The 18753-nt window shown below is 28.9% G+C and overlaps 2 protein-coding genes across 5 annotated transcripts in view; one reads left to right on the top strand and one right to left on the bottom strand.

The window, feature by feature from the left end:
* Positions 1 to 9350, bottom strand: part of LOC107452586 (zinc finger protein 236) — a 24412-nt gene extending 15062 nt beyond the window's left edge. Inside the window, exons 1-5 of one of the 4 annotated variants that reach the window (XM_016069090.4) lie at positions 9189 to 9350; positions 4696 to 5151; positions 3395 to 3688; positions 1768 to 1904; positions 1514 to 1641 (exon numbers count right to left, since the gene is read on the bottom strand). In XM_016069090.4, the coding sequence (XP_015924576.2) occupies positions 1514 to 1641; positions 1768 to 1904; positions 3395 to 3688; positions 4696 to 5136 (1000 nt within the window). In that variant the 5' untranslated portion in view covers positions 5137 to 5151; positions 9189 to 9350. Of the gene's footprint in view, positions 1 to 1513; positions 1642 to 1767; positions 1905 to 3394; positions 3689 to 4695; positions 5152 to 8144; positions 8167 to 8726; positions 8747 to 9188 lie in introns of those variants that run through there. The other 3 variants (XM_071179765.2, XM_087164803.1, XM_087164792.1) reach the window with 3 other exon arrangements.
* LOC107452587 (uncharacterized) lies at positions 9332 to 16446 on the top strand. The gene is made up of 5 exons (XM_016069092.4): positions 9332 to 12194; positions 12716 to 12919; positions 13557 to 13677; positions 14549 to 14887; positions 16004 to 16446. Exons 1-5 carry the CDS (start codon positions 10396 to 10398, stop codon positions 16328 to 16330), a joined length of 2790 nt encoding a protein of 929 aa, XP_015924578.2. The 5' UTR covers positions 9332 to 10395; the 3' UTR covers positions 16331 to 16446.
* Positions 16447 to 18753: the final 2307 nt, after the last annotated feature.

Raw genomic sequence — 18753 nt, forward strand, 5'->3', positions numbered from 1 at the left:
TTATAAATTTAAAAATATAGATATGAAAACTTAACTATATATATTTTAGAATCAATAGAATTTAAGAGAGCTTGACATCAATTACTTAAAATGAGGTTTACTTTATATTTAGCAAAAATGCTTATTTAATTAAAGTAAGCAGTAAACTGTGAAAAAAATGTCTATTTGAATAAGGATTCATTATAAATGTTATAATAAAACGTAAGAAATAAAATTTTATATTTCAAAATATGAGGAAAGAGCCAAGTAAAGCAAGTATCAGTTTTTCACATAAAAATATTCAGATTAACAGTCCAGTTCAAAGGTCTCAAAGCTTTTTAGTTTCATCTTAAGATCTGAGGTAAGTCTCAATGCCCAAGTCCCACAAGTAAAGGCATTATTTAGGGATAGAAGGATCATCTCATTCAGCCTCAGAAATTTTTCAAAAGAAAAAAAAAACTAATAATAGTAATTATTCTCTATGACATTGGCAGTATGTTAACTATTTTGATTATCTTTCTTGGCTTCTTCTCTGACATACCGGCAAAATTTAGTTAGCTAGCTACTGAGTTAACTATGAAGTGATAGTACATTATTTATTTTAAGTTTAAAGAACAAATTTACTATTGTTAAATCCTAATTTTGAAAATTCAATTTCATTATGTATGTTGGTTATTGTGTTTCTTTTGATAATTATTTTGTTAAGATTTAAACTTGACATAAATGTTAATATAACTGAAATAAATAGTTATCAGATTAAACACTCTGAATTACTGACCAGATTGCTGGAAAAAAAAGGCGAGATTAGTGATGCTAGCTGTGTCTCATAGTTCAGAGATCTTGGACTGGTCAAATTGATGCAGAATTTTATAAGTTTTAAAGATTTATATTTCTTTTACAACTAAAAAATGTTAATTTTCAAAAAATACCATTTCAGAATTCTAATTTTTTGAATCCAACGATTAGTTTTACAAATAACTTAATAAACTGTAAAATTTTCAGATTTTTTATAAACTAATCCTTTATATTTTCTCTACAAAAATTAAAGATTTAGAAATATCTAGTGTCATCTTAAATTTAAATAATGCTAAAAATGTCATTTTTCTAAAGTTTAAAATTAAAAGCTAAATACATTGTTTTCTTGATCTTTCATAATACAGAAACAAATGAGATTATGTATCAGATGCTAGTAAAATTGAGTTTTGCCTCCAACCAAAATCTTGCAAACAATTTTTCAATATTATCTGATTTTGACAGACAACAGGGTGAAAAATGCAATTTGGATGAATAGCACATATTTTTTTAAGGTTGCATTTGTAATGTTAGTATTTAATTTGTGCATTTGTAATAATAATATTTAATTTTCATTTGATTGATTTGACATACATATTTAACATGAATTTATAAATTTTTTTTCTTTTTTTATGTACCTTCGAAACAGAAAGATTGCTACCAACAGATACTCAATCTAAAATAATGAGCCCATTATTTAGAAAAAATCCTAAAATAATATTAATAAGTAGTAATTCTCTACCTGTGTGAATACGATTGTGCCGAATCAGTTGACTTGGCTTTTGAAATTGCTTTCCACAGAAGTAACACTTATGAGGAAATTTGGACCGGTCATTAATTTTGCGATACTGTCGATGATTTAAGGAAGCTCTAAAAAATGTATAAGATAATGTATATTATAAATTTCATATCTTAAATATGTTTCAATTATTAACATACATTTAACAAGAAAAAGAAATATTTTCTATCTAAATAATGCTAGTTTTTTCAACTTACTTAATTTTATAATGCATCTTCATATGCTCCTTTAGATAGCTTAATTTTTGAAATCCTTTGCAGCAATAGCGGCAAACAAAACTTTTATCCATGACTAACTCTTTCATGTGGTCTTCCATATGCTTGTCCAATTTATACTTGAAAAATAATAATATTGTTCATTCCTTTAATTGAACTTTTTTTATGATGAATAATATGATTAAATAACATATTTCGAATCTAAATGTATTCAAACAAAAACAAAAAACTTTCATTTTACCTATAAATATTTACCTCAATACTACAGTCAAATAAAATATTAACTTAAATATTATTAACTGCTTAATTTTACTCTCAATAAAATAAAAGTTGAAAATAAGAAGCGAAGAAATTTCTGGTAATTTTTAATGTGTTCACTAATTTTTCAAGTTGAAAATTCGTTTCTGTGTACTCATTTTTTTAAAAATTAGTTAATAAATAAAGGAAGTATTAATAAATAATAGAAGTATCAACTAAGAAAAGTAAAAAGCATAAAGAAAATAAATTTGATTGCTTAATTTTAAAATTGGACAAATCTAGGCTGTTTAGTTTGAACAATGGTCGAGTCTATGAAGTAAATTTTGAAAAAGTTATATCTCAGATGTTTCTTACTACAATATTCCAAATTGAATAAATATTTCAAACTCTTAAATTCTTTAAATAGCGAAATAAATAAAAGTTATATACCAAGTGAAACATTTATAATTTCAAGAAGGAAAAGAAATTGAGACCTCTTAAACTATAACTAAAAGAAACTTAAAAACTCAGAGAAGATAAACAAAAACACAATTCTTTTAACTATTCTTATTCCTTGTCTTTCAGAAGTGGATAGTAAAAATTTTCAAATATAATACTTTTCATGATAAAAGCAAAAAGTAATTATTTAATATACGGGCCCATTAAATAAAAGTCCATATTTATGTTTTAAAAGGTTTTAGCTATAGTTATAAAAGAGGTGTTTCAGTATAATATATAGACTACTAGAGCACTTACCATTTACAACTGAATATACTGGAAAACTACTGAGTAAGTACTCAAAAATATTACAGGGAGAAAAAGAATTAAAGTTGTATAGCAATATCTATTAAATAAGAATAAGCAACTCTAGAGATTAATACTATGACAAAATCCCTTTAAAACGTACATTTCTCTGTTCCTGGTCTGACTATATTGTAGAAATCTGAGGGCTAGAATTAGTTTTTCTGACACCTTTATTTTTGATGTACAAATTTCTCTTAAAACTTCAAACAACAAAAATAAAGAACTTTATTTATAATTAGTTTTTTTTTCTCTCTAAGATTGTTCTACAACGTCACAGTGTTTAGTTGAAAATCACAAAAAGGAATGAATTTTTTTAATGTTAACTTATATTATGAAATGTTAATTTATTCATATTAAAGCACTGAGTATTACGACTTTGTTACTCACTTTTCCTTCCTATCCAAAATTGAAATGTTAATACCACGAATTAACATGTGAGGCTGTAAGCAATCTCATCAAGTAGCGAATGGCCACTTTCATAACTATAGCTATTGAGAAACTTAAGGAGGAATATTAAGAGAGGAATTTATAACCAAGAAACTATGAAAAAATTTAATAAAAGCCCTACTTGTGTTACGAATTCATCTCCACACTCAGTACATAAAAGATTTTCTTCAGTTTCATGCAACATTAAGTGTGATTTTAAGCTTGCAAGTCTGGTAAAACTTCTGTCACATTCAGGACACTTTAAGCCTGTAGTAGAATGAGTTGCATTGTGTAAATGTAAATTTGATAAATTATTAAAAGAAGCATCACACAAATCACAATGGTGAGGTTTATCTTCAGCATGAGTTTTATAATGTCGTTGCAAAAGTTTACGATTTGAGAAGTCTTGTTTACACATGGGACATTTATGAGAACCCTAAAAGTGAAAAAAATAAAACAAATGAGAAATATAAGTCATACTTAGAGCTGGACAAATTAAGTTTAAATTTTTCAAAGCATTTTAAAAAAATGGTTCAACACCTAACTTTAAATGTACTAATTTAGAGCAAATAGTTTAAATTGCGATCAAAAGCAGACACAAAACATATAGTTTATTTAAAGTAAAAACTCCCCATGCCATTTGTCTGGACCAGTGACGATGATTATGGTAACGAGGTATAACTATTTCAGGTAGGGGTGTGGGGTCATTGTTTAGAACAGGGTTTGGGTTGGATCGGCGAGAGAAAGGGAATCTTTTTCTTCGGGTCTATTGTGTTAGCCCTAGACTGAAGAGAAGCTACCCTTCCTGAAATGTGCTACTCTTGTGTTCATACTAGCAGGCGGCCTCAGATTTTGTGGCAGGGGAAGTTTTTAGCGTAAGAATACTATACTTTTTCTTAAGAAACATACCTTTTTGTCTCTCAAAGCATAATGCATAAGAGCAATCTGGAAAATAGGGTGCCAATAGTTTAGGCAGGAGAACAGTCAAAAGTGTGGGCCAATTAATGTTTATTTTATTTTTTACTTATTTTACAATACATCAAGAGCTAATGAAGTAAATCATTAAATTTCTGTACACAGTCACAAAACTTGCTTATTCAAAGAGAATTTAATAATAAAAAGTAATTTTTAATAATTATTTATTATTTTATTATACATTGATCGCTGAAAAAATGTGGTAAAAATGCAAGGTGTGTTAAAAATGCAAATTTTCAGACCAATTTAATCTAGGTAATTTAAATGTCATAATTCAAAATCTGAAGGAAATCTGCCAAATAGTTCTTTTGAAAGAAAATTTTACTAATATGACTTTGTCGTCTTGCTGAAAAGCACAAATAGCTTAATATCAAAGAGCCTTAATGTCAATTAATGAAATTTAAATAATGAAATTCTATTAATTAACATTAATCAAATTTTGGTAATTGTAGAACAATTTTGTTTTACCTTTTTATCAGGAGGTTGAATTTCATCATCATCCACAACATCATTAATACTCTTTTCAGTTTCCAATGGCGTCTCTTCTCTGGGTTCATCTGCGTTTTCTAAAAGAGTGGTAGCTTCTGAAGTAGATTGGGCTGTTAACTGAAAAAGATTTGTTCCATCATATAAAGGTATAGTTTGTTCTGAAAGCATGGCTAGCTGTGAAGCATCAACAAGAATAGTATTGCCGTCAACACTAGTTGCAAGAATATAACTTTGTTGTGAATCTATTCCAGACACAGAGCCATCCTGCAAAACAGGGATATTGATTAATTGAGCAGAAGAAAAATCCAAAGTTCCATTTCCATTCGATAATACTGGCAAGTTTTCCATTCTTATCACAGACATATTGTCTTGAAGATTTGCTAAGTCAGAAACTTTTACACTTTCGCTGGCAACACTCATTTTCAGTTAAAAGTCCTGCAAATAAAAATAAATTAAAATATTTTAAGATGGAACTGAACATGAATGCAATATATCTAAAAAAACTAAGGTTGTAACATATGAAGTAGTGCATGGACTACCTATGGCCCGTAGGTCATAAGTTGTCCAAAAAGCCTTTTAAGCTAACCCCTGAACTGTCTTAAATATTTATTTTAAAAAAAAAAAAAGTTTCAGAAACATTTTTTAGCCAAGTTTTTTCACTAAGTCACTGATCTAGTTCGTTGTTGTATATTTTGTTATGAAAGTTCTTTTTATGCAATGGCTTCAATGTTTGCAGTAAAATGAAACTACTTAGGAATTTGAGCAAATAAACTGAAAGAGGAACAAAATAAAATTTCAGAAGGTGCCAAGAAAAATAAAGTAGTAAATCTATATAATTTGATTTTCTAAATCACATTAATTTTACAATCTGTAAAGCAATCAAATAAATTTGCGATTCTATTTCTAATGCTATTGATAATTTTAGGTTTTCTTTTTATTCTTAATAAATACCTAAGTGCTCATTAATGCATTTTAATATATTTTTTATTTGAAAATACATTGACATATATTGCAATGCACAGTAAGTTTAGTAATATGTGAAATGATTTATAAAACATAAAATTCTGTAAAAAACAAAACCTCGTGCTTCAAGGTTTGAGTTATAAAGATTTTAAACTGTAAATAAATAAATAATAATTTAGAAGTTCCAACAGCAATCATCAGATTTAACCAATTTTACTTTAGTAAAAAATTTTGTTTCTTGAATAATAGTGGAATGCTAATTTTAGAATAAATATGTGTTGTTAAACTACTTTTATTTTTTGTATACCTATACAATTAACATTGTTTGCTTTGTAATCTAACAAGTATTTTTTTTTTCAAATTTCTTAACACTAATTATTTTTTATCTGTATTGGAATAAAAGATTAATGAAATATTTATAACTCATTTACATTACTTTGAAACATACTCTAATTACTCCCTGCATTTCTATAATTATAGCATTATTTTAATGCTGGCCCTCAACACTGTATTGTGTGCTTTTTGTGCCTACCTAAAACATGTTATGCATTTCTGCTATAATCACCATGGAAAAGGTCATGTATCTTTAACCAGGGTCTTTTGTTAAGCTTTATAAAGCTGCCGCCACACACTCCCCTCCAGTGAATGAGAAACACTTGTCAGTTGAGAGCATTTATGTGATTAAGAGACTGTGTATTTGTAAATGATTCGCAATTTCAGTGCAATGAGGACTTTAACAGTATTTGATACCCAGGCTATTAGTTTGTCATGTCAAAGTGAGCTATAGTTTGTCTAAAGTAAGAACTCCCCCAGACATTCGGCTGGACCCGTGGCAGTGACTATGGTAACAAGGTATAACTATTTCAAGTAGGGGTGTGGGAACATTATTTAGGACAGGTTTTGGCTCGGATGAGAGAGAGAAAGGGATTTTTTTCTTCGTATTGCCCTAGAGCAGGGGTGGCGAACCTTTATACATCAATGTGCCATTTTTCTGAAAGAAATTTTTAATGAGGTCATAGACGTGCCGTCAAATAATTTTGACTTCACGATTATAGGGAAAATAAAAATACGAAACACTATCAACTCAAAACTCTTTATTTACGTTGAAATAAAATACATTTTGCAATGTCTCAGTTATACGAATAATTCAACTTAAAGTAACATCAGTGTGACTTCTGTTGTTGCAGATTAGATGACAAATAACTTATATTAGGTAGTAAGATGTTAGTTTAAGCAGGACTCTTAAATTATTTTGGCTAGTTATTTATTGTTAGCTTGTTTTTTATGGTTATTAATTGTTTTTTTAGCATTAAGTGTTAATTTTTTGTATTAATAATTGTTTATTATTTTGTTTGTTTTTCGTGAATTTTAATTTAATTGTTACATATGCTTCGATTGTGATAGGTGGCATGCCCAAAATATTGTGTCGAGTGCCATTGGTTCGCCATCCCTGCCCTAGAGTGAAGAGAAGCTAACCTCTCCAAAATGCGCTATTCTTGTTTCCATTGCGGCAGACGGCCTCTGACTTTGTGGCAGGGGGAGTTCTTACCGTAAACAAACTATATTGAATATTAAAAATTAGTTTATTGTTGCCATTTGCTTAGGAGAAAGACAGCTGAATGCTTGTTATATTGATTTGGCAGATGGTGTGAGTCTATTTTTGGGTCATCTGGGATTGAACTTAAAGCACAAAAAACTTAAATTTAAAAAAAATAAATAAAATGTAGGGGCTGGCTCTTAAGCTACCCTTCAAATTTATCCCTTTCGATGTTTTTTTTTTAGCTTCTCATGTGCAGATGCCCACAAAAATTTGGTCACAGTAAGCCTTTAGGTGCAGAAACTAATATGGAATTTTTTTCCAGTAATGTAATAAAACTAGATCAGAATTACATCACACAGGGAGATTTCTGAATCATGATCTTTGGCCGAATAATCGCCACGTTTTGGAAGCTTCTGAGAAACAAATAAAAAAACATACACAAAATGGGACAAACTAGTAGAATATAACACATAGCCATCCCTGTACAAACTACAGGAATTTTGCATTTTCTTTTCAAATTTACAAGTTTAAAATTCATTTGGCACCTTGGGGATTATAGTTGAAACGATAAATCAGGCTACAAAAATATCACTCATCACACATTTATCTAACACTATAAATACTTTTCCCTTTTGTAAAAAGTAAACACAGTCGAAAAATTTTTTTACACAAGTTTTTCTAAATTTAAGTCTTAAAGTCTAAATTTAAGTCTTAAAGTCTAAATTTAAGTCTTAAAGTTTAAATTTAAGTCTTAAATTAAGTCTTCACATGGGAGATATTTCCATCATGTATCACATCAAATACAATCGCCGAAATGCCTAACAAATTTTAAGCTTGAAAATTTTTTTTCAGATTGGTAACCTTCTAAGGTTTTTTTTTTTTCTTTTCTTCTTCAGTTTCTCACGGGCCGCTGCATAGCACTTACCAAGACTTGGTAGTTATTCTGCCACATGGAAGATTTCCGTATTGTGGTCTGCAGAATAATAATCATCAAGTCTTGTCAACTCCCAGGCAGCAGCCTGCAAAAAACTAAAAAAAAAGAATCACAGAAAGGGACCAACTCGAAGGGTATATAACTCTTAGCCACCTTCAAGCAAACTCTCACATATTTTTCCTCAAAAAAAAAAAAAAAAAAACTTAGTTTAAAATCTATTCAGGGCCTATTTATTGAACTTTTTCAGCTGTTAAGTTCCAAAAAAAATTTCACCACTTTCATGATTTAATTACTTCAAAAAAATTTTTTTTTTCTAATTCACGGGTTTCTAAAAAAAATCGAAGAGGAAATTTTTTTGTCTCTTCAAATTATTTATTTTATTATTAGTAGTAGGCAGAATCAAAATGTTTTTCTTTCTATGCAATTTTAAATATTATAAATTAAGGTATTCTTTCCATTCATTTGGCACATATGAGAAATCAATGTTCCTATTGAAGTCATTAAAGAAGATTTATATAAGATTATTTTGACAATACATATATGAATGTACTGTCAAAATTAAAAAAATATTACCATGATTTTTATCAAATCAATGAAGAGCTTGTTAGCATACTCAAAAACTTTAAAATAATGTAATTATTTAATTGATTGAACAGAAATTTTTAACTCAGTAAATGGAAGGTTACGTCATTAAAATAATCTGTTTTGTTTAATTTTCTAAAAAATGAAGTTATTCTCAAATAAATTAGTTATTTTATTTAGTTATAATACGCAGAATAGCTAAGTGTTGATATTGTAAGATCTTGTGTAATATAGCAATGTTTATTATGTAAAATTCCTAATTTTAAACAGAAATTTGGAAGGTGTCGAAATAAATTTTCAACTTTCCAAAATTTTCCCGATAACATTACGGCACTTGCGACCGCAGAACACTAAACTTTTTTAATAACGACATGCATTGGATGAGGATCATCATGAAAATAAATATCAATCCGCCATGTCGCAAGATTACAAAAAATAAGTACATCATCATACCTGTTATATTATTATAATTAGATACGTAGAAACATTTATAAATTACATATGCAGGGATACATGAGTAGATATATGATTTTTTAACGAAAAGCTGTAATATTTACACTCAAGTACACATAAACAACAATTTTTATTGTTGAGCTAAGAGTGGATAATGGTAAATGACGTAGCTTTTTTGCGTAACAGGAGAATAAGATCTTTGAAACTTTGTAGTTTTAATCTGTCTTCTTCCAAATATATGCAACTTTAATGTGCGTTTTGAAGGAATTTATCCATTATAAAGCACTTTTAATGCTTATTTATCATGAATTTAGTAATTTAAATTTTTATTAAATTATTTCCATACTTTTGTTAAGGAAAAAGTTGAAATTCTGGAAATTTTCAACTTTTTAGATCTCGTTGAGTCGGTTTTTAACCTTAAATTCTGGATAGAGATAAGCTGTGGAATATACCATCCATTGATTCCGTTGAATCAGTTTATTATTACGACTACTGCATTATCACCTTAGAGCATGTAGCAGATAAAATACAACTCAACTCGTGATATGTAAACAAATTAATTACAATACAAAACAAATCAAGAAAAGTTGAATGACAAGGATGTGCATTGAAAAAAGTTTGAAATGCTCAGCAATCCATATTTATTCTGACAATTATGGTCAGAGAAACTTTAAAAAAAATTATTTGGAGCACTCTGTTTTGAATGAAATTTAAGGAAATGGTGTAACAAATCTATTTTAGCTATGCAAAATGCCTAAATTTTTATTTCAAACTTTTGTGAATCTTTACGGGTATATTAGAGTAAAACATGAATCATTGCTACCCTCATATATTTATTAGCTTAAATGTTTTATTTGTTTCCGTGGCTGGCATTTATTAAAAAGGACTCTTAAAATTTCGTATCTAATTTTGTAAATAGCTGTAACGATCATTTTATGATAAGCTGGTTTCCTTCTAGTTGTTTACATCATTCGACATTTGTTTAATTTGCTCTTTATTATTATTGTAGAATTGGCATGAAAATTCATATGAAATATACTGCTCTAACTAAATTCCTATTAAATCTATACATGAATATGTTGATATTTGATTTAGATAACAAATTGTTAACTCTAAGCTTTTCTGATTCGTATTTCACTAGATAAACAATATGTTAAGCTGACAAACGTAATTTTAAGTATTAATTCTAGTCCTTTGAATCATAATAATGAATGTTTTGACAGATATCTTATGTGATACAGCATCGTTGTTGGCCTCTCAAAATTATAAGGTTACTTCAGAAAATAAGTTAATGTCTTCGCAAGAAATGTTTGGAAGGTCAGGACCTTTAAATATTCTGGATTCTACTTCTGAAATGCCTTCTATTGAGAGATCTATGCCACCCATTAATACTCATTCTAGTCCATCTAGTATTGGTTTATTTAATTCAGCAAGTCAAATTCATATTGCTCAGACAATGGATGCCGATTTTGATGATAGAAGTGAATCCATTTTTTCAGATCCATTTGCTGAAATTGTACCATCTTGGCTTACTCATGATTTTATGAAAGTTTCTGATAACTTGCCATCCCCTAGTATCTTGTCAAATGTATCAGATATTTATTCATCGGCACAAGAAGATGAGCATCTTGAAATGCTAGATTTAGGATTTACTTCTGATTTAAGCACTCATGATTTGGCAGGCAATGATTTAAACAGGAACTGCATCGATGATAGTCAAAAACTTCTTGCAGAATTGCCTATGCAGAGATTTTCTGGTCATGAACCTATGTTACTTTCATCATTAAATGATATTAATGTCTCACATTTGCACGTACCAGTAAAAAATAATATAAGTTTTGAAAAATATAAGCATTCTTCTGAAATCAGCAACACATCCAATCTCATGAGCACTGTATTAAATTGTGAAAACGATATAGTTCATCTTCCACTTCATCCAAATATAGCATCCCAGTGCCTTACAACTACATCTAGTCCAACTTTAATGCACAGTAGTCAAAGTCATCATAACTCAGTAACTTCTGTCTGTGATAAGTTGCCTCAAATAAATCTCAATCTTAATTCTCTTATTGGCAATGATATATCAGATATGCAACTATTGCATCAAGAATTTCCTACCGTAAATTTATCCCAAGCAGCATTAAACCATTCAAATCAACATTTGAGCAACTGTATTTCCAATAACATTGCAGTCACCCGAACTAACAACTCATTGATTAATAAGAGTAGTCTAGCTTTGCCTAAATCTAAGGATGCTTCTGTACAAGTTACAGTTGAAAGTACGGTTGAGTCAAGAAATTGTATTTCTTGTTGCAAAGTTGGTTCAGAGGCATCTATTGAGCTAACTCAGTGTTATAAATGCAAATTTTGTGATTTCATAAGCATTCACAAATGCAATGTGCAAAGTCATATAAATGCTGTTCATTCCACACCATTTTCTGTTGCAAATGGGGCCAATTTAGATCTGACATCGAATGTCATTAACCCACCTTTATGTACTACTAATACAACTGAAAGCAGCTATTTGAATTCAAATGGTATTGTCAGTTCAGCTGATATTGTATCACTGAATAGTCATTTAAGTAATTCTTTATTATCATCCCAAAGTACTTATGTACCGAGTGATAATCCAGTCATGTCTAAGTCAAATTTTGTATCTGGTCAAAATGTAAATACTACTCCTGTACAGTTGAGTATTAATGAAAGTGTTCCTGTTAGTTATCAGTTGATTCCCATTAGTGGAGTTGTTATAAGTTCTGGTAAGGATGAAAGTAACAGTGTAGCTGTCAATGGCAATTCTCAGTTTCTATCTGAAAAGTTCAGCAATAATTTGAATTCAAAACATAGACCTATACTGAAAAAACCTGAAGAATTACCTAAAAAGCCTTCTGAGCCTAAGAAAATATCTCCCAAATCAAACAAAGATGAATCTGCTTCTGAAAAGTCAATCTCTGCCCAAAAGAAAGGATGGCAAAAGAAAATTAGAAGAGAATTGGGCTCCTACATGTTAGTATTTTCTATTTTTTACTCAATGTTTTTTTTTTCCTTTTAAGTTTAAATATAATAAAAAAAAATTAGCTTTTTCATGAAAATGGGAAAGAAATGTACTTACTATTTACTATATATATATACATACCAAGGTTTTAAATTAAATAATGAATAGCATAAATCATAAACAAAATATAATGATCATACAAGTAAAACTAGATTACATTCCTTCAATATAATATCTAATAAAGTTAAGTACCTTTATTCGAGGTGTTAATCAGGAACCTGAAGTTGCTCTATTTGTTGGGGAACTTAGCTTCATAGTTTTTAAAACATCATTAGACCTTCTTTATTTATTTATTTAAAATAATAAAGTATATTTATTTAAAATAATAAAATTCAGTGATTGGTATAAAGGAATGTATAGAGTTAGCTGTCATTTTTATCTTGATTGCTGTAAATAAATTAAATAATATGAATAATTAATAATTTTTTTTTATTTATTTAAAATCTTCCTTATCTTATACCTTTTTTTTCAGATGTGAATTTAAAGGTTGTAATGTGCGATTCAAAGCTCTTGATAATTTGGAATATCATCGAAAATGTCATGTATCAGGAGGTAATTCCTTTGCCTGCCCAGAGTGTGGCATAGCTTTCAATCAGTGGAGCTCTATTGCTGGTCATTTATGGAGAAATCATTCCAACGATATGGAATTGCATGCTTGTGATGTGTGTTCATTCAGGTCTGTATTATTATTATTATTTTTTATTTTTTTGCTTTAAATTTACCCATTTTTGCACTTTTCTTATGTCATTTGTTTAACCAATTGTAATGCACTTTGTGATAATAAAACTTTTTTTTTCCATGTGTGTGTATATATATTGTTTGGACGTTGATATTTTTAACTTATAGGGAGAAAGAAGAAATTAAAAAATCATAAATTAGAATTAATTGGTATCTTAAAAAAAAACTTTCTTCGTGTATTTTAAAAGTGTGATATTTTTTATGAAAATAAGTTTGGTTCGCTAAAAAAGATTTTGTTCTATTTTTTCTTCTTCAGAGAATAGTTTGATATTTTATGATGTATTTTCTGAGAAGACAATAGCTTTATTTGTAACCTCTGACATATTTGGCCAATTTTAAAGTTTTTCCACATTAAAAAGTGTGATTTACTTTGCAATACTTGCTAGCAAAAACTTTAATTCTCCTTTTGATTGGCAAGGAGAAATTTTATTTTCATTGTGTTGTCTGCAAGAAACTGTGAAAGAAATTGTAAAAAAAAAAAAATACTTTTTTAAAATTGAATTGATAGAAAAGTTATCAATTTAATTATTTGCCAGCTTTTTATACTTACTTTAAAATTTGTTTTTATTTTTCAGGACTTACAGCTTAAGTAGATTAGAGAATTATCACAAGAAAACTCACCTTGATGAATGTCTATTTTTATGCGACACTTGTGGCAAAAAATTCAAAAATAGAAAGCAGCTGCGGAATCATAGGGTGTGTACATTTTTTTCAAACTAACCAAAAGTATTTTGTTATTCAAAAATATTGCCCCTGAATATGTGAATGTCCTCATTGATAAATTTTTGTTATTTGTGTTTTTGTATGTATGTATTTCTGCATGTATGTATATATTTTTGTATGTATGTATTTTTGTTTGTTATGTATTTTTGTAATGTTAGAGTTTGTTTGAAACATGATTTAAAAAAAAAAATTACTTTGAATTTCCAAAAATAGACAGATTTAGATAAAATGGAAAACTTCCTGCAAACGCAAAATTTCAAATAAAAAAATTTCTGCAAGCAATTTATTGCAGAAAATAGTATTCTGCAGAATGATAACTATGCATACCTACCCTTTCATCTCCACTTAATTTTGACAAAATTAGTACAAAAATCACCATTTTTTAAGTGTTTCAATTTCTAAAACTATATTGATCATTATACATATCAACATATATATATATATATATTTAATTTAGCTGTTTTTTAATAATGTGAAACTAGTCACTGACTTCACTCATTTTGCCTTATAATTGGTTTGTTTTCTTAGTAAATCTAAAATCTAAGTCGTTCAAAAACATTTCCATGAAAACATTTAATAAATATTTTTATAAAAACCACCACTGTCTCTTCAATTCTCAATGCCTGAAAGTCAAATACAATTTAGACTTTTCTTTTTTAAAATATATAGAGAGTAATGCTATAGAGTTTTCCGTGATAATGACAATATTTTCGTGAATGATGTTCAGGCCTTAGTGTATATTATGCATATCTGGTATTAATTAGGAATAGAAAAAAACTTCAAGTGCATTTTTTACTTTTGCATTCTTTGGTGTTTATCTAAATTGTTATTTACTATTTTACAGGTTACTCATAATAAAAATAAGAAAAAAGCTATGACTCAAAAGATTTTTAAGTGCAAAATCTGTCTGAGCAGTTTTTCTTCGAAAAGCCTACTTCTTTCTCATCAGGATCTTGTCCATAATCTGAAGCGCAAGAATTTCCAGTGTAGCTATTGTGAGTTCTCAACATTTAAAAAGGCCAATATGGATATGCATGTCAGGCAACATACTGGTGAAAAGCCTTTTCAATGTGATAAATGTGAATACAAAACATCCGATCACAATTCTCTCAGGCGTCACAAAATGATTCATTCTGGAGAAAAATGTTATAAGTGTCCTTTTTGTGCCTATTCGTCTATACAGGTAAGTTGTATATTACTCTTATTTATCGTTTGTTATATATTTATTGTATGTTCTATAGTAGGTTTTCAGTAATATTAATTGACAAAAATTTTGATATGACATAATGAATGAAATTTGTCAGAAAATAATTACTCAGTGTCTCTTGTTTGCTTATCTTTAGCACGGTTCAACAAATGACTGTTATAGCTGTCGGATTTTTGGCAATATATAGGCCAATGGTTGTTGTAGTCTGCACAATTTTTATTAATGAAAAAGGAAATTTAATTAGTACAAATTGCATTTATTTGTTAATTCAGTAATATATCCAAAAAAAATGATTTGGCCTTTTGTCACTTACTTTGGAATGAGATAAAATTTCTTAAAGAGCAAATAACAGTTGCAGCCGTTGAGAGTTTTTCATGGAAAACTGTTACAAAATGTGATAATTCTTACTTTCAAGCATACAGCTGACTCTCAATTTCATATGACATTTATAAACAAGAAAAAATTGTGGAGTATTGTTGTCAGATTAAAAGTATGTTTCAATGTGCTAATAATGCAAGTTTATTTTGGACAGAATAAAAGTTAAAAATCATGCAATGAAATTATTAATGTAGTCCTTTAAATAAAGCAAATTTTCTCATATTTATCTTTATCTTCAAATATTACAAGGTTCCCATTCAATTTCAGAAAAAAAATTCACTGACTTTTCCAGGTATACCAAGAAATTTTCAATGAAAATTCAGATCGTTTATATATACCATGCAATTTTTTATCAGAAAAGTTTGATTTTTCATTTACTATGTCAAATATTAATTTTGCAAGAAAAAAATAATCGAATAAGGATGAAAGTGCCACTAAAATGTGAAATTTTTAAACGAATATTTGTAATAGATGCTATAATTATTTAATTATCTCATAACTGATTAGTGTTAATGGAGATTCTAAGACTGGTTATTTTCGTGGTTTTCATAAAACATTGCAATTCTCCCTGCTTTTTAGAGTCAAAATAAAATTCCCTGACAATTTCAAGTTTTTCCTGATCCATGGGAGCCTTGTATTATCATTGCTTGATGGATAGTTATTGATACTTTTATAAGTCAGATTGCACTAAACAATGATTTTTATCTTCTTTAGGCTAGTACTTACAAAGATCATTTAAAACGAAAACATCCAGGACAAGATTTGATTTATTCTTGTAAGCTGTGCCCTTTCCAAACAGTGAAGTCTGAAACATTCAATAAACATGTGGAAGAACATGAAAGCATCAGCAAACACAAACATCTCCACCAAATGAACGAATTTACTTCATCTGAGGAAATGTTACCTCTCGTTGAGGCTATGGGAATACGACTTACTAATGGTGATAGTCTAACTTATTTAAATAACAGTGGAACCAACCAGTCATTTGTAAATAATATTAATATGAATATGTTACATTTATGCCAAGGGAATTCTGTTTAAAGTGTTCTGCTGGAGAAAAAAAAATTGTTTTTACTTTTTGGAATTTGTGAATGACTTTTTTGAATCGAACAAAGGTTTTAACAATATTTTATTTAAATAAAAAGAAAATGTAATGATTTGTTTGTTTGAATTTTATTTTCATTTTCAGGGATGAGAGTAGTTGGAAAGTAAAAAAGAGGAAATTCATGAATGAATATATATATAACACAATAAAAAGAAAACGAAAGTAAGTTAATAGTAGATTATATATATATATATATAAATTTGACAAAAAAGTGCAATTTTTAAACTTGTAAACCATGTGATTATAAATCCGATGATTAATTTTAAAATTACATGAATATATAAATATGAATCACATGCATGATTTTAAATTAAGTGAATATGAATCCCGAAATGAGGCTTTTAAATCACGTGAATACGAAACTCTATATCGAATTTAAAAAATGCGAAAATACAAATCATGATGCGTAATTTTTAGATCACGTAAATACGAATCATGATGCATAATTTTTAAATAGCGCGAATACGAATCCCACTGTCTAATTTTTAAAGCACGTATAAATAGGAAAATCGACGTTTGATATTACAACCGCAAAAACGAATCACGACATTGGATTTTAAGCTCGAGTGAATACGAATTGCTACATAGGGTTTTAAAAGTGCGTAGTTACAAATCACGATATTGGATTTTTAAATCTCGTAAATAAGAATCGCAATGTACGACATTTAAATCGCCTGATTAAGAATTGCAACGTTCAACTTTTAAATCAGGTAAATACGAAAATCAATGTTTGAGGGAGGAATGAGGACTACAATACTTTCACTTCGCGGAAAATTTAATCCTCATAAAATATTTTAACTTGTGCAAAAAAAATTTTAGCGGAAAAATCTGAAAAAAAGCGGAAATTCGCAGAAGAATCACATCCCTGCATTTTTCTCTTTATTATTAAGATTATTAAAATCCCTACAACAGGAAATACTTAAAACTGTGGTGTTTCATAATCTAGGTCTCTGCAGGGCAAATGATAGCCTATCTTAATGTAAATCTATTTTTAAAAATACAATCATTAGTGAATGTAAAAAATGGTTTTAAATTAGTGAGAGTTGCTTATTTCTGGTAGATTCTTGTAGAAAAAGTTAAGATAAAATTCTATTCCCAGGATTAATGCCCTTACTTAAATATAAACAAAATTTGATTGGACTATTAGATTTTGTTTGAATGCTTTAAGAAAATTTACTTTTTGTTAACTATTTGCCATTATCACACTTCAAAAAATAAGTTAATACTTGTTTATGACAAATCCCAAACTAGGCACTGTAGAGAATGGGTAATCCACAAAGTAACTTTTACCATAGGTTTGTATTCGAGCATTGGTAATAATAATACAGTCGAACTCGTTTATAACGAGCACAAAGGGACCGTAACATGTACTCGTTAAATCCGAGTGCTCGTAATAAACGGGTCCTTAAGGCAGGCGTGCAACCAGAAGAGAGAGGTCAAATGATTAAGTTTACTTAAAATTTAATTAATACTTACTTACTTTAATTACATTAATTTAATTAAATACTTTTCTTAATTTAATGGCAATTACCCCCCCCCCCCCCCCCCCCCCAAAACGAACTCAGAATATCCAAATTGTTCAGCAAATTTTTCTGCTTGCACTTTTAGAATAGGTCCACTCACAGGTAAATTAGCACTACGTTGCACCTTCATCCATTTCAATAACGCTTCGTCCAAATCCTCTTTCGAACACTTCTTCAGTCGTTTACAGTCTGTTTTATTTTGGTCGTATGCATCCATTAACTTGCCTTTGTTTTTTAGCAATGTGGAAACAGTAGATGAAGACAATTCATACCTTTTGCGGATTTCGATAATTTTAACACCGTTATCCAACTCCGGTAAAATTTTTACTTTTTCGTCAACCGATAAAGCTTTAGATTAGAGCGATAAGGGCAATTAAGTTTCAGTTCGCGTTTTTTTTTCTTTGATTTCTCGCGCATTTCTTACCATTTTGAAAAATGATAAGACAGAAAGACTAGAAAAATGAGAAAAAAGGTTGCAAGACAGAAAAATATTGCTCGCTAAAACCGGGTCTTGCTCGTTAAAAGCGACTTCTGTTCTATAGACTTAACACTGATCCAACCAAATATTCTCGTTTTCCTCGGTAAATCCGAGCTCGACTGTATGCTAAATGAGATCCTATAGTCCATTCCACCTTAAGTTGGCACTGCAGGGAAGGGTAGGAAATGTAATACTCCGCATTTGAAAAGTAGTTCTTTGCTATTTTGGAATTAATTGCAGTTTAAATGCGCGTACAAATATAAATAAATGTTGTATAGTAAAAAAAAGTTTATCTTGAAACATGCATTAGAAGTTTTTCATGTTTAAATGTATTTAACTTATAAATACCTTCTCAGTA

The sequence above is a fragment of the Parasteatoda tepidariorum genome, chromosome 1 (assembly GCF_982258835.1).
Source record: "Parasteatoda tepidariorum strain Cologne lab strain chromosome 1, Ptep-v5.0, whole genome shotgun sequence".
Lineage (NCBI taxonomy): Eukaryota > Metazoa > Arthropoda > Arachnida > Araneae > Theridiidae > Parasteatoda > Parasteatoda tepidariorum.